The 16,422-nt window shown below is 39.1% G+C and overlaps 1 protein-coding gene across 1 annotated transcript; it reads right to left on the bottom strand.

Annotated features, from left to right (window-relative positions):
- Positions 1 to 15,275: 15,275 nt before the first annotated feature.
- LOC112930421 (olfactory receptor 5AN6-like) lies at positions 15,276 to 16,220 on the bottom strand. Its single transcript, XM_026012738.2, has one exon. It carries the CDS (start codon positions 16,218 to 16,220, stop codon positions 15,276 to 15,278), a length of 945 nt encoding a protein of 314 aa, XP_025868523.2.
- Positions 16,221 to 16,422: the final 202 nt, after the last annotated feature.

A 16,422-nucleotide genomic window follows, 5' to 3' on the forward strand; every position in this document is an offset into this window, starting at 1 on the left:
CCAGTCAAGATACATAGGGGAAAAAAGAACAAAATACAACTCAAGCAAGCAGAAGGAAATAAATAATGAGCAGCAGACATCAAAAGGACATTAAAGAATATTATGGGAAAAAATACTGTGAAAAAGTCAACACATATGTTTGACAAATATATAAATGAACCACCTCAAAAAACACATGCTACCACAATTCAGCCAACATGAAATAGAAAATCTGACCAGCCCTATAATAATTAAGAAAATTGGATCTGGAACAAAACTGAATTTGTGATTTTAAAATGCCCAAAAATAAACTCTCTAAGCCCTAGATGGTTTCATTAGGGAATTCTACCAATTGTTGAAAAAAGAACCAACACCAATTCTATACAATCTCTTCCAGAAAATGAAAGAGAATGGGACACTTCCCAATTCATTTTATGTAACTACTATTATCTGATACCAAAAGCATGCAAAGACAGTACAAAAGGAGGGGAGGGAGAGAGAGAGAGAAAGAAAAAGAAAATGAGAGAGAGTAATCTCACTACAGAACAACATCCTTTATGAAGATAGGCCCAATACATAAATTCTAATCAGATATGTAAAGTCTTTTTGTGTGTATATTTATATAAATCACATATATAAATATGATAACAGCGATGTCCACAAAGCCAAACTATACAAAGAGCCCAGATGTCCATGGATAGATGAATGGATAAAGAAGATGTGATATATATATATATATATATATATATATATATATATATATATATACCACACACACACACAATGGAATATTATTCAGCCATCAAAAAGAATGAAACCTTGCTATTTGCAATGGCATGGATAGAACTAGAGAGTATGATGCTAAGTGAAATAAGTCCATCAGAGAAATACAATTATCATATCTCATTTATATGTGGAATTTAAGAAACAAAACAGAGGATCAGAGGGGAAGGGAGGAAAAAATAAAACAAGATGGAATCAGAGAGGGAGACAAACCATAAGAGACTCTTAATCATGGGAAACAAACTGAGGGTCACTGGAGGCAAGGGGTCGGGGGATGGGGTAACTGGTTGACGGGCATTAAGGAGGGCACATAATGGGATGAGCACTGCTGTTATATGCAATTGATAAATCACTGACATCTACCTCTGAAACTAATAAAACATTATATGTTAATTAATTGAATTGATATATAAACTAACAAATAAAAAAAGGAATGGTGATTGATCACAAAGTGATTGGTTTCCGAAGTGATTGCTAAGTGCATGGAGAGGAGTGGCTAACCTTGTCAAACTAGAAATTCGACAGAATTTTCCAACTAAAATGCCAAGCAGGAGTTGTAAAGAGGTAAGAACTAAAAGGATGGTGAAGAATGTAGGAAACCACTTCTCACATCAATTATTTCCAAACTACCAGACACACCGCAAGATCCTGGAAAGTAGGAATGCACAGATATTCTCAATGTTCCTAATAATAAGTAAGGATGATCTGTATATAGGATTAGAATAATGTAGAATCATTAAATGTTAGTATTCTTTCTTTGGGTTAGAGATATATTAATTCAGGGTGATTTAGTTAGTTTGCCTGTTTTAAATTAAATCATTGCTGTCTATTGATTGCTTAGTTCATGCCAGGCACAGTTCTCAACAATTCACATACATCTCATTTATTCTCACGCAATCCTATGGGCATTGTTTTCCCTCATATACATATGGGGAGACTGAGGCACAGGGAGACTAAGTAAACCGTCCAAGGTCAAGCAGCTGGTGAGTGGCAGGACTGAGATTTTGGACCAGGTCTGCTAAACTCCAAAAATCTCTTGCTCCTGATCAGACTGCTAAAGCGAATTGAAACCAAAACATTGTTTCAATGATATTAAACGAACTAAGTACTACTCAATAAATGCAGTCTTGCTAAACACAACTGTTTCAAAGTGTGACACTACTAGGGGGTGTGGGGCAATAAAAGAAATCACACCAAACTCTGTACAGTAGCAAGTACCTAGGTGGAAAATATGACTCATTTCACGGCATCTTTGTGCTTGTGTTAAAAATGTTCCATTGAGGAGAAACATTTTATTTCTCAGTAGAAAGGACCTGAGCTCTGAGCAAGTCTGAGGCATGGAGAGAAGGGGTTGCCTACACATGGGCAGATGGTGGGGAAATGTGACTATGCAGAGGAAAGAAGTTCCCAGATCTGGGTTGGGGTCCCCCAACACCAACACTAGCATGCCGCCCCTACACTGCCCTTGCTGCCTCCAACCAAGACCTCACCTAGATATGTCTGCAGAAGCTGGGCCGCTGCTGGTTGTTCAGGGTCTGGGGAGTCTAGCAGCACCTGTGGCCCCTGCACATCTGGACTCTTGCCTCAGATTCCCCGGAAAGTCATCCAACACCAGCTTCCAAACGTCTCCTAATGGAACTCTCCCCTACTGTGCAGCTGGGGTAAGAGAGGTGGCTTCCACCTGGGGTTCATTTAAATGCCTCCTTAGGATCCAAAGTGGAGCAGGATAGCTAATTAACCTGTCCAGGGTTAATTGTTCTCTGGCAGAAAAACATGAGAGATCCCCTGCTGATTACATTCTCACTTTACAGATCCTTCAAGTTTAGAAAACTTCTTCAGACCAAAGAATCACTAGAATGGAACTGCATTTGATACATCATCTTAATCTAAGATCTTCCATTACAGGTTGATATTTTTCGGTCTTTTTTGTTATAGTGCATGTGTTTCACTCAACATGTTACAATGCATATTTAAATGACTCATAAACATCATCATAAACTTTATTGTCAGTTATATAGTATCTCACCTTAAATAATTCACCTCTGTTGGATTTTTTAAAGATTTTATTTATTTATTCATGAGAGACACACAGAGAGAGGCAGAGACACAGGCAGAGGGAGAAGCAGACTCCCTGCGGGGAGCCTGATGCAGAACTGGATCCCAGGGCCCTGGTGGGATCATGACCTGAGCCAAAGGCAGACGCTCAACTGCTGAGCCACCCAGGTGTTCCACCTCTGTTGGGTTTTAAATGGAATCTAAGTTTTTGCTATGAAAAATCATCCTGAATCAATGTCCAAAGTTTCAGATAATATCTGAACTTCAGATCATCTCTGTAAAATAAATTTCTAGAAAGGAGCATTACTCCATTGCTGAAAATGCATTTTCTTAGGTTTTCATTTGAATTTGATTTTATTTAAAGTCCCCTAACATTAAGAAAAGCTCATTTTTTTCACAGGGAATCTTACTGCTCTAATTTCATCCATTGATTTTAAGCAAACTTCTTCCTTGTTCAGAGTCCAGGTATTTGCCTATTTTTCACTGACTTTCTCTTGGCTTAGCATTTTTTAAGTACTTAAACAATCCAGAATTTAATTTATAGTTGAAGACTTAATTTTTTTCTTAAGTATCTCACCATTAAATTGAAAAAACAATTAGCTTTTTCAATAATGTGTGGTAAATCCTTTATCATATATTTAAAGGTTATGAACCCATTTGGTTATAATGGTCTGTCTCTACCTTGAATATGATAGGTTTGTTTCAAAACCTGTTCCCTAGTTTACATATACTTCCAATTTTGCATTTTATCGTGTTGCATTAAAATTATTTATTTTTACATTATGTCTCCTACTAGACTGTGAGGTTCCTAGGGAACCATCTGTATGGTATTGATCTCTCTCAGCCCATTAGCCCATTAGTTGGTGCCCACTAAATATTGACGAAGTGAAATATGAGTGAATATCAATTAGTTTTGATGATTGAAAGATCTTACACTAAGCTCTTTTCTGTGGTTAGGAGTATAATAGGATATTTTCATGTTCTTTTAGCCAGGTCTTCCCTGAAGACATTTCTTTTTTCATTTTCTCATGCTATTTTTGTTTTTAAGAGTTTTATAGAAACATAACTTACATATCATAAACTCAACCTATTCCAAGTGTACAATGATTTTTAGTAGATTCATAGAGTTGTGCCATCATCACCACAATCCAATGTTAGAATATTTTCACCACCTCAAGAAAGATCCCTCACACCCACTGCAATTTACTGGCATGCCAACTACAATTTTGAACAGGGTACTGCTGTCTCTGAACTTGTCTTTCACATATCATCCAATATAGCATGAGTCTTCAACCCCAAAAGAAAGATGCATGTGTCACAGCCATGGAAAATAAGGAGAGTGGCATGTGCTTTTGGAGTGTACAGATTTGTGGTCCCCCCCTCCAAATACCTGTAGTGACAGAGATAGCATCAAGGAAAACTGCAAAACCAGGTGCTACTGGAAATTACACATGGAGTCTTTAATTGTGTAGTCTTAGAGTGCAGCATATTATTCCTTTTGAGTAGATGTCTTTGCCCTTATTTTTCTATGATGACACAGACTCTCAGGCTTATTGTGGCTCAGCTCCTAAGTCTATCAAGCACCAGTATTCATCCTTAACTTACTCATTTTGATTTCAAATAAAGAATTGCTGTCCTCTCCTCCATGGGTAAAACTATTCACTTGGAGTCCAACTGGAGGTTGGCTCCACTGGTGGTTCATTTTCTGTTGTTCACTTTCCAAGGCTAGCTGTCAAGTCCTGCTTTGCCAGCAAAAATGGGTTTATTCTAGTAACAACTGCAATTTGGGACAAGCATGTTATGGCAAAACTATAGGCAAAGTCCAACGAAGAAGAGGAATGTTATTTTTTGGAGAAGAAGGAGGAAGTGGGGATGAGTAATTTTGAACAAAAGTCCATTGAAGAGAAGCAAGAGTTCAGGGTGATGACAGTTTCTCATCGGCTGAGTTGCAGTGGCAGTCAGTTTCTTGTAGGAGATACAACCTACCCTCCTTTCCCTACTGGGGCCTGTAAGTGATGATTCTTTCCAGTAGATACTTCTTCCATTGGGGTCTGTCACTGACACTTCCACTGGAATTTGTAATTTATCATTCTTCTTGTAATTAATATTTGAGTGATATTGAACCCCCTTCTGGCCTCCCAACTCCATTTTAGTGAGTTTACCCTTTATTTTCAAAGGCCTAAATCTTATTTATTTATTTAATTAATTAATTTATTTATTTATAGATCTTATAAATTTTAAACCCTTCTTTAGTCAGCTTCCCCAGAATCTGGGATGGCTGTGTGTCTTATTCCCTTACACTTCCAGATTTCTGCACTGATAAGATAGGAATCTGGTCAAAAGAGCAGGAGAACATCATGAAATCTCGCCCAGAGGGGCTTCTTACCAGGCTGACTCCTACTTGTAGAGATTGAGTAAATAGCAATGAGTTAGACACATGGGCAAGCTCAAAGAGAGTATTAAATCCACATTTCTAATCTGGACTGAAAAATAGAGTCAGCACAGCTCGGTTCACTTCCCACCACTGTGGTCACTGAAAAGTCTAAATGAGGCAATCATGGAGAGGGAGTTAGAGGGATGTTTCCTGGGATGTTCGAGGCTAGGGCATCTCTGGTTGAATCTCTTCTCAGTTGTGGAAAGATGAGTCAGTGCAAAGTACTGGTGGCCACAGTGGCTGAGTTGTATCTGTAGCAATAGTTAAGACGTGGACTACTAATTTTGGAGGGTCTTTCAATAAAGTCCTAGGATATAGGACTTCACTAAAAGTCCTATATCCTAGTGGGTAGAGCCTTCACTAGAAGTTTACTACCTAACTTTGGCTTTTCTACTCCTTGCTCCCTTGCTTCCAAGATGTTAGTATGTCTGGGACCTTCTCTCCATTGGAAAATAGCTTCTCTTTCCCTCCCCCCCAGTCCACCTGCCATATTATCTCTTTCTCACCTTCCCCCTCTCTCCTTCTCGCTCTCATTTTTCTTCCACGTGGCAACCACTCCAAGGGTAGCTACCCAGTCTAAGTAATTTAGGACGTAGTGTTCATAGATTTAAGAAGAGTAGCCAGCTCTTACTTTTTTCCTTTTTATCTCTTCCAATCATATCCTATGGATATGCTCTGAATTCAGAATTTAGTCCTTGGAGAAATAGCAGAGCACCAGGTGGTGGCCCATTTCTGTCAACTTAATGTAGAATGAGATATTTTTTTCATGCCACAAACTGAAGTGCAAAAACGCATCTTCTTTACTTCCTATTAATATTATTTCTATTTTGAGGTTCTATTCCATCTGGTGACAAAAATTTAATGCATTCACTTTAATTTGTAAATACTTCCAAGAACAGTTACTCACCTCAGGATTTTCTCCCCAGTTACTGACTATCTGCAAATCTATCAGTTAAGATGTTTTCTTTCTTTTGCATCCTGGGGTTATTTCTAAGCTCCAGAATATTGGAGAGAGGACTTTCAGCTTTCAGATCTGCATAGTCCACCATCCCCTCAACATGTAGTTTTTTCACATGGTTCTTGGGCAGTATCTTCCTTTCACTGTTGGCATTTAATCAGTTATAGCCCCATCCCCAGCCACTGACTGAGTTGTATGTGGTCCTAATTGTCTCTGGTCATTAATCCACATTCTGCATTTTCCTGCTTCTAACCATCCGGCTCTTTGGGCCCACTAACCCTTTCCACTCCCTCTTGGGGTGCATATGAAACTTCATGACCCTCCTACATGCTTCTCTGCAGCTATAGAAAATTCAGGATGACTTTGTCAAGGACTTTCTGAGCTTGGGCTTTTTTTTTCTTCCTACTCTTCATACTCTAAGCTGCCACCTTATATTTATGTGGTAAATAGGCAAATACTAGGACCTGTGTTACATGCTTATGTTCTAGTCAAGGAGCACCCATGAACGTCTTCCTATTTGGATTCTTCAAAAAGTTTCTTTATCTTTCTGGATCCTGAACTTAACTCAAAATGGTCAGAGAGCAGGGCACAGAATCCACACTTTCCAGATTCACACCCAACTCAGCTTCCTCTATCAGTGAGGAAGATCTTTACTTGGTTTTATTAAGTTTGTCATCTTCTCAACATTTTTGTTCTAACACTTGAACCGAAGCTTTTGAATTTTAAAAAACAAGAATTTCCAACAGTTATTCCGTGTTCTATTGTGGCAACTTTCTCCTTAATATGAGTGTCTCATGTCTGACTTTCCAGCTTAGGGAAAGACTTTCAAGATTTAAGCAAAGTAACTCAATGAAGTACAAAGGGGTAAAAAGACACTGGTAAAGATCATCCTGCCAAGATATAGAAACGTGCAAACATGACACTCCCACTGTAGTAAATGGTTAATTCCCCAAGTTACAAACTTATCAACACTCATGAACTATTAAATACTGAGAGAGTTACTTAAACCTTTTTGTTCTGTTTTTTTTTTTCATGTTAAAAATGAGTACTTAAAAATAAAGCATCTATCATGGGATCGTAAGGACTAAAAGACTAAGTACATATAAGCACACAGAACAGTCCCTATCTTGGTACAGACTGAAGACACACCATCTTGCATCTTTATAGTGATAATGATACAGAGGCTGGAACTTCTTTAGTATACATGGCATGGCCATGCTGGTAGTTTCGTGATGCCTTTCATTCTGATGGGTTGGTGTTTATCTTGTGTCAAACTGTCAAACAGATTTAAGTAGCAGTGTGGTGACAGTTGCTAGGTTGGCTTTTTACACTTCAACAGCTTTGGCTGGTGAGGAGACAGTGAGCCCAAAAGGATTCAGAGAGGAGGCAGCATGAGCCTTAGGATTACAACAGCTCCTCTAGTGTCTCAAGTGCCACGGGAGCAACGTGGAGGGCGGACATGGGAAGATCCGCCCAAGTGGCATGGGTCTAACAGGTGAGAGACATTAATGTTTACATACCCCCAATCTCATAAAGGGCTGCTGTCAGCCTACCCATTCTTTCCTCCCGAGAGAGACGTTATCTTTATTATTCTGGAAGGTAAGAAAATACTCTCCCTGGTGTGGAAGGAGGTGTCTCTATTTCTACTATCTTGGCTTTTTTTTTTTTTTTCTTGACAGAGATTTCTTAAACATTGCACCATGATTTTATTAAAAGATGAAACAGATTATCTGAAAAATGAGTGCAGTGGTATCAACAAAATTCATTTAATAATCACAATTGTCAATCTTACCTCTTTGTCCCCAAAGAAAGGAAAAATAATTAGCTTTATGATGAGATCTTCCATCCTAAAAAATGGAACATTTGACTATGGATCTTTCAGAATATATTTTAAATTATTTTAAACGACCTTTGTGAATTTGACAGGTGAAATCTGGCACACTGAGTTGTCATAATCTGCATTTATCCAATTACTTGGAGTTGGAGCTACTTTTCATGCATTTGTGTAGGCTCATTTTCCTTTTGTAATTCAGCCTCACATAGGGTTTATAATAATTTCATTATTCTTCAATAAAATGGATGTAGTTGCCATCAAAATGTTAATACCTTGCAGATCATCATTTGCTGCTTTATTTTCCCTTAAATGGCTGCTTGTCTCTGAATTTCATTTGTGTCCTTGACTGAAAAGAAACAACGTATTTTATTTTCCTTTGTGATTTTTTCTATTAATTTTAGGCTTGACAAATCACATTTATTTGTATTATCTTAGTTATATTTACCAATTCTATTCACATATTTTTTCTATTATTTACTTGTGGCTTAAATATGTTTCATTCATATTCTTCAATCCACCTGGTAGCTCTTTTTTTATTTTTTTTATTCGAGCTCAATTTACCAACATAGAACATAACACCCAGTGCTCATCCCGCCAAGTGCCCCCCTCAGTGCCCATCATCCAGTCACCCCAACCCCCTGCCCACTTCCCCTTCTACTACCTCTTGTTCATTTTCCCAGAGTTAGGAGTCTCTCATGTTCTGTCTCCCTCACTGATATTTTCACTCATTTTCTCTCCTTTCCCCTTTATTCCCTTTCACTAATTTTTATATTCTCCAAATGAATGAGACCATATAATGTTTGTCCTTCTCCGACTGACTTATTTCACTCAGCATAATACCCTCCAGTTCCATCCACGTCGAAGCAAATGGTGGGAATTTGTCGTTTCTAATGGCTGAGTAATATTCTTTTTTTAAAATAAATTAATTTTTTATTGGGGTTCTATTTACCAACATACAGAATAACACCCAGTGCTCATCCCCTCAAGTCCCCCCCTCAGTGCCCATCACCCAGTCACCCCCACCCCCGCCCTCCTCCCCCTCCACCACCCCTAGTTCGTTTCCCCGAGTTAGGAGTCTTTTTCTTCTCCCTTCCCTTATATTCCCTTTCACTGTTATTTATATTCCCCAAATGAAAGAGAACATACACTGTCCTTCTCCGATTGACTTACTTCACTCAGCATAATACCCTCTAGTTCCATCCACATTGAAGCAAATGGTGGGTATTTGTCGTTTCTAATGGCTGAGGAATATTCCGTTGTATACATAGACCACATCTTCTTTATCCACTCATCTTTCGATGGACACTGAGGCTCCTTCCACGGTTTGGCTATTGTGGACATTGCTGCTATAAACATCAGGGTGCAGGTGTCCCGGAGTTTCACTGCATCTGTATCTTTGGGGTAAATCCCCAGCAGTGAAATTGCTGGGTCATAGGACAGATCTATTTTTAACTCTTTGAATAGTTTTCCAGAGTGACTGCTCCAGCTCACATTCCCACCAACAGTGCAAGAGGGTTCCCCTTTCTCCACATCCTCTCCAACATTTCTTATTTCTTGCCTTGTTAATTTTCCCCATTCTCACTGGTGTGAGGTGGTATCTCATTGTGGTTTTGATTTGTATTTCCCTGATGGCAAGTGATGCAGAGCATTTTCTCATCTGCTTGTTGGCCATATCTATGTCTTCCTTTTTTTTAAAATTTATTTATTTATGATAGTCACAGAGACAGAGAGAGAGGCAGAGACACAGGCAGAGGGAGAAGCAGGCTCCATGCACCGGGAGCCCGACGTGGGATTCGATCCCGGGTCTCCAGGATCTCGCCCTGGGGTGAAGGCAGGCGCCAAACCGCTGCGCCACCCAGGGATCCCCATATCTATGTCTTCCTCTGTGAAATTTCTGTTCATGTCTTTTGCCCATTTCATGATCAGATTGTTTGTTTCTTTGCTGTTGAGTTTAATAAGTTCTTTATAGATCTTGGATACTAGCCCTTTATCTGATAGGTCATTTGCAAATATCTTCTCCCATTCTGTAGGTTGTCTTTTAGTTTTGTTGACTGTTTCTTTTGCTGTGCAGAAGCTTTTTATCTTGATAGTCCCAATAGCTCATTTCTGCTTTTGTTTCCCTTGCCTTTATAGATGTATCTTGCAAGAAGTTGCTGTGGCCAGGTTCAAAAAGCGTGTTGCTTGTGTTCTCCTCTAGGATTTTGATGCAATCTTGTCTCACATTAAGATCTTTAATCCATTTTAAGTTTATCTTTGTGTCTGGTGTAAAGAATGGTCCAGTTTCATTCTTCTGCATGTGGATGTCCAATTTCCCCAGCACCATTTATTGAAGAGGGTGTATTTTTTTCCAGTGGATAGTCTTTCCTGCTTTGTCGAATATTAGTTGACCATGAAGTTGGGGGTCCACTTCTGGTTTCTCTATTTTGTTCCACTGATCTAGTCTGTTTTTGTGCCAGTACCACACTGTCTTGATGACCACAGCTTTGTAGTACAACTTGAAATCTGGCATTGTGATGCCCTCAGCTATGGTTTTCTTTTTCAATATTCCTCTGGCTATTCGGGGTTTTTTTCTGATTCCACACAAATCTTAAGATGATTTGTTCCAACTCTCTGAAGAAAGTCCATGGTATTTTGATAGGGATTGCATTGAATGTGTAAATTGCCCTGGGCAACATTGACATTTTCACAATATTAATTCTGCCAATCCATGAGCACGGAATATTTTTCCATCTCTTTGTGTCTTCCTCAATTTCTTTCAGAAGTGTTCTGAGGTTTTTAGGGTATAGATCCTTGACCTCTTTGGTTAGGTTTATTCCTAGGTATCTTATGCTTTTGGGTGCAATTGTAAATGGGATTGACTCCTTAATTTCTCTTTCTTCAGTCTCACTGTTAGTGTAGAGAAATGCCACTGATTTCTGGGCATTGATTTTTGTATCCTGCCACACTGCCGAATTGCTGTATGAGTTCTAGCAATCTTGGGGTGGAGTCTTTTGGGTTTTCTAGGTACAGTGTCATGTCATCTGCAAAGAGGGAGGGTTTGACTTCTTCTTTGCCAATTTGAATGCATTTTATTTCTTTTGTTGCCTGATTTATGTGGCTAGGACTTCTTGTACTATGTTGAATAGCAGTGGTGAGAGTAGAGATCCCTGTCTTGTTCTTATCTTAGGGGAAAGGCTCCCAGTGTTTCCCCATTGAGAATGATATTTGCTGAGGGCTTTTCTTAGGTGGCTTTTAAGATGCTGAGGACAATGTAACTGATCATATCAGCAAAAGAAAAAACAAGAACCCTATGATCCTCTCAATAGATGCAGAGAAAGCATTTCGAAGCTCTATTTTATCTATTGTGAAACAAATACAAACTTAATTTTATATTCTGAAATATTTAATCTCAGATTATAAATGGAATATTTCTGTCAATAATTTATAGATGGTGCCTTTATGAAAAATTTTAATTTTCATTAACTAGACCTTTTTCTAAAATAAATTTTGTTTCATTGTCCTAGTTTTCAATCTTAGTTTAAATTACTGTATGAATTGAAAACCTAGAGTGAAAGCCACTACTTAAGTATTTTTCAAAATATTCTTGTTCCTGCCAACCTTTATTCTCCAAATTGAACATTATATCATTTTACAAAGTTTTTTCCACTACTTCCTACCCACCACCAAATTCTGTTGGGATTTGGGTCAGAATTAATTTTAACAAACACATTCCTTGGTTAAGGCAGGCAAGTTTTCAATATTCTTTCTTCAGACTAAGGGGATTCTCTTTTCTTAGAATTCAACAATCCTGCTGTCTCCATCTGTTTCATGATTATATTTTTAATCTCCTGTTATATTACACCGGCTCTCCTGACTCACCCCTTTGTGGCTCATCATCTTGTTCATCATATTTATCTCTTAGCACTTTTTCTCTGAATTCTTCAGAAAGATCTCGGGGGAGTTCTCCTATTTGATGCTTAGTTTTTATTTTTTTAAGATTTTATTTATTTATTCATGAGAGACACAGAGAGAGAGAGAGAGGCAGAGACATGGGCAGAGGGAGAAGCAGGCTCCATGCAAGGAGCCCAACATGGGACTCCATCCCGGGTCTCCAGGATCACACCCTTGGCCAAAGGCAGTGCTAAACCACTGAGCCACCCAGGCTGCCCTGATGCTTAGTTTTTTTAAGACATCCAATTTGCTGTCCACTGCCTCAGCCATTTTTTCTTTTTTTTTTCCTTTTTTTTATTGGAGTTCAATTTGCCAACATATGGCATATCACTGAGTGCTCATCCCATCAAATGCCCCCCTTAGTGCCCGTCACCCAGTCACCCCAACCCCTGCACAATTGCACTGCCTTAGCCACTTTTAAATTCTGTGAATTACAGAACTCATTGTGGTTTTGCCCTCAAATTAAAACAGGATTAATGACTTCTGAATATCAGGTGAATATTTGCTTTCCTGAAACTGTGCTTGCTTAGGTGCAGCAACCCACTGAGCCACATTTCTGGATGTATCTCAACTGGGCAAACTTAGGAACATTTTCCGAACTCCACTTTTTTTTTAAAGATTTTATTTATTTACTTGAGAGAAAGAGCATGTGCGTGTGTGCATGTGCAAGCAAGCAGGGAGGGGGTAGAAGGAAAAGAGACAAAATCTTAAGCAGACTCCCTGCTGAGCACAGAGCCCAATGCAGGTCTCGATCTCACACCCTGAGAGCATGACCTGAACTGAAATCATGAGTTACGTGCTCAACTGACTGAGCCACCCAGGCGCCCCTCCAAACCCTACTTTATGTTCACTTTCAGAAAACTACTTGCATTCACCAAAAATAAATTAGTAAAGCACTTATGAAAAAGAACACAAAAATGTGTGTAAAATAAACATTAATCTTAAATCATGAAATAATTGATATGTGTGGGGATGAACAAAACAACCGATCAGCAATCTGTGCTGAATAAGGAGCATTTAGCCTATACTCAAGAGTCCTAGAAGCTATCAAGCCTCATCCTCTTCTGCTAACACAACATGGAAAATATAACTTCTTGTTTTTTAAAAAAATGTTTTATTTATTTATTCATGAAAGACACACAGAGAGAGGCAGAGATACAGGCAGAGGGAGAAGCAGGCTCCCTCTGGGAGCCCAGTGTAGGACTCGATCTCAGGACCCCGGGATCACAACCTGAACCATCACTGAGCCACCCAGATGCCCAGAAAATATAACTTCTTAGGACACAGGATATACTACTCCTTATCTCAGAGTATATCCATTCTCAGCATAGTGCTTAATTCCTACGGCAACCCAAAAACTCAGGATATGTGGCATAGTAGAATTAAAAGATGCCCATGCTTCCCCTAGCACAACATCACATAAAATACACTTGTTTCTTTAAAAATATCAAGACAAAAATGTTCATCACCTGCAATGAAATGCCGGGACACCTGCACCCCGATGTTTATAGCAGCAATGTCCACAATAGCCAAACTGTGGAAGGAGCCTCAGTGTCCATTGAAAGATGAATGGATAAAGCAGCTGTGGTCTATGTATACAATGGAATATTACTCAGCCATTAGAAACAACAAGTACCCACCATTTGCTTCGACGTGGATGGAACTGGAGGGTATTATGCTGAGTGAAATAAGTCAATCGGAGAAGGACAAACATTATATGGTCTCATGCATTTGGGGAATATAAAAAATAGTGAAAGGGAATTAAGGGGAAAGGAGAAAAAAATAAGTGGGAAATATCAGAAAGGGAGACAGAACCTGAAAGACTCCTAACTCTTGGAAACGAACTAGGGGTGGTGGAAGGGGAGGTGGGCGGGGGGTGCAGGTGACTGGGTGACGGGCACTGATGTGGGCACTTGACGGGATGAGCACTGGGTATTATTCTGTATGTTGACAAATTGAACACCAATAAAAAATAAATTTATTTAAAAAATGTTCATCACATGTAGTTACAGAAAAACAAATACACAGTACTGTCCAGAAGCCTAACCACTGAGCCTCTGTAGAACGAATTAATCTCTGGACTTCTGTTGTTCTTCTACAAGGATATGTATCCTATACACCCATGTGTTACAGGTGATTTAAGGTCAGAATGAAAAGGAGGCTGGTCTCTTTTTGCGTTAAGACCCATATTGTTCTTTTTGAGGATTATATTTTTCATAATTGAGATTTTGAACTTTATATATTGAGGCATTTCTCCTGGTGATGGCCTAAGATTATGGAAATCAGAATCTGAGGATAAACAACAGGAGTGCACTTTCTGTACCAGCCTCAACTCTCCAGGACTTCTCTACACCTTGTAACACTTCCAACCCAGGATATGAGGAAAACAACCAAATGTAGACTTTCTCATGCATCAGAGGTTCAGCTTCTTATATTTCATTTCACCAATCACCTCCCATCTGTTAATTACTAGAAAAACAACTTCTTGATGGAGATGGGTTCTACTTAAAATGCAAAAAAAAAAAAAATGTTTTTAAAGTAACATGAAGACATTATTGATGCCAAAATCAGGTGCTAGATCACCTCCTCAGGAGAGTGACAATTTCTGGTTCCCTTTTCTTGGCTACATGGTAAAGATGGATGACTACAGCAATGACAAGGAATTTTCTAGGGATTGCTAATGAGCCAACTCGTCAACCAGACCTTAACTATGCTGGACATTCATGTTCAGCATTGTTATTACAACAATTTTTTTTGTTTGAAGTTAACAAATCTTTGATCCAGTGTAGTTACTCCTGCTTTGGACAAATACACAAATGAATAAATTCATCCATAATTTCCAGAGGTGAAAAAAATAGGTTAAATCTGAGAACTAACCTAATGGATTTGAAAATTCTTTTTACAGAGATCTCTCAATACTAATAGTAATCCCTGCCATACCTAAAATGAGATGCTATAAAGACACATGCTGGTCTCCTGGCAGCCTTGACCAGTACTGGCATCTCTGATCTTGAGGTAGTACACACTAGATGGGATGGGATACTGAAGGTGAAGGGTTACAGCACCACAACTAACTATAAAATAGTGGATTGTTTGGCCTATTGACGTATTAGGTCATAGCTGATGAAGAATGAAGATGCAGAGCTTCCAGTTACTACCCATGCATTTTCCTGTCCTTGTGACAGTCATAGGTTTATACTAGGAGAGTGCAGCAACTGTAATTCATCCTACAATTAGGAGAGTTGTGGGGCAATGATTTACTCCCCGTTTCCTATGCTGTACATCTGAAATAAATTCCATAATTAGTAACAACAGAAAAAGATTCTCTTCTTCCATCTGTTTAGGGCATCTTTGATTTCCTTGTTCCTCAAGCTATAGATCAATGGATTTAGCATGGGGATTATAATAGTGTATAAAACTGATGCCAACTTGTTTTGGCTCAGGGAATCATCAGAGTTTGGATACATATAAACAAAGATACCTGAGCCAAAGAAGAGAGTCACTGCTGTCAGGTGAGAAGCACAGGTGTTGAAGGCCTTGGACCTGCCTTCAGCTGATGTGATCTTCAGAATGGTGGCAACAATATAACCATAGGATATCATGATAACCAAGACAGATGTGAGTCCAAAGATCACCGTGAGCACAGAGGTCATGATTTGAAAGAAAAATGTGTCAGAGCAGGACAGGATCAGCAGTTGGGGAAGATCACAGAAGAAATGATTGATGACATTTGGCCCACAGAAATGGAGCTGAAGTAAGGCACACAGTTGGATAAATGAGCCCAAGAATCCAGTTATACAAGATCCTGCCACCATCTGCACACAGAGGGTGGGTGACATGATGGCAGTATAGAGCAGAGGATTACAAATGGCAGCATATCGGTCATAACCCATAGCTGCCAGGAGACAGCACTCAGTCAGACCCAGGCTAGAGAAGAAGAAGTACTGTGTGGTACACCCTAGGAAGGAGATGGATTTCTCCTTATTGAAGAAATCAGAGAGCATCTTGGGTGCTATAGTGGAAACATAGCAGATGTCCAGGAAGGACAAGTTACTGAGGAAAAAGTACATAGGTATGTGCAGATGGGAGTCCACCCTGATGAGAGTGACGAGACCCAGGTTCCAGGACACTGTCATGAGGTAGATCCCTAGGAATATTGTAAAAAGGACAATGGTGAGCTTGGGAAATTCAGAGAATCCCAAGAGAATGAACTTCATAACTGCTGTACTGTTCCTTCCCCCAGCCATTGCATTAGGAATCCTAGGACCTGCAGACAAAGAGAATTAATATTTAAGTCAGTTGTTATCCCAATTTCTATTAATGTCTTCTACTCACACTAAACACAAAATCAAGAGAAATATTGAGCCATTTTGAAGAAATAACCCTGATTAACTTTGCCCCTAAAAAGTTACAATGGTCCTGTGTATCAATATTCCCACATATAAAAGG

The sequence above is a fragment of the Vulpes vulpes genome, chromosome 5, assembly GCF_048418805.1.
Source record: "Vulpes vulpes isolate BD-2025 chromosome 5, VulVul3, whole genome shotgun sequence".
In the NCBI taxonomy this organism is placed as follows: Eukaryota; Metazoa; Chordata; class Mammalia; order Carnivora; family Canidae; genus Vulpes; species Vulpes vulpes.

Excerpts from the sequence above, each read along its gene's own strand:
- LOC112930421 (XM_026012738.2), bottom strand. The coding sequence starts at position 16,220 with ATGGCTGGGGGAAGGAACAGTACAGCAGTTATGAAGTTCATTCTCTTG.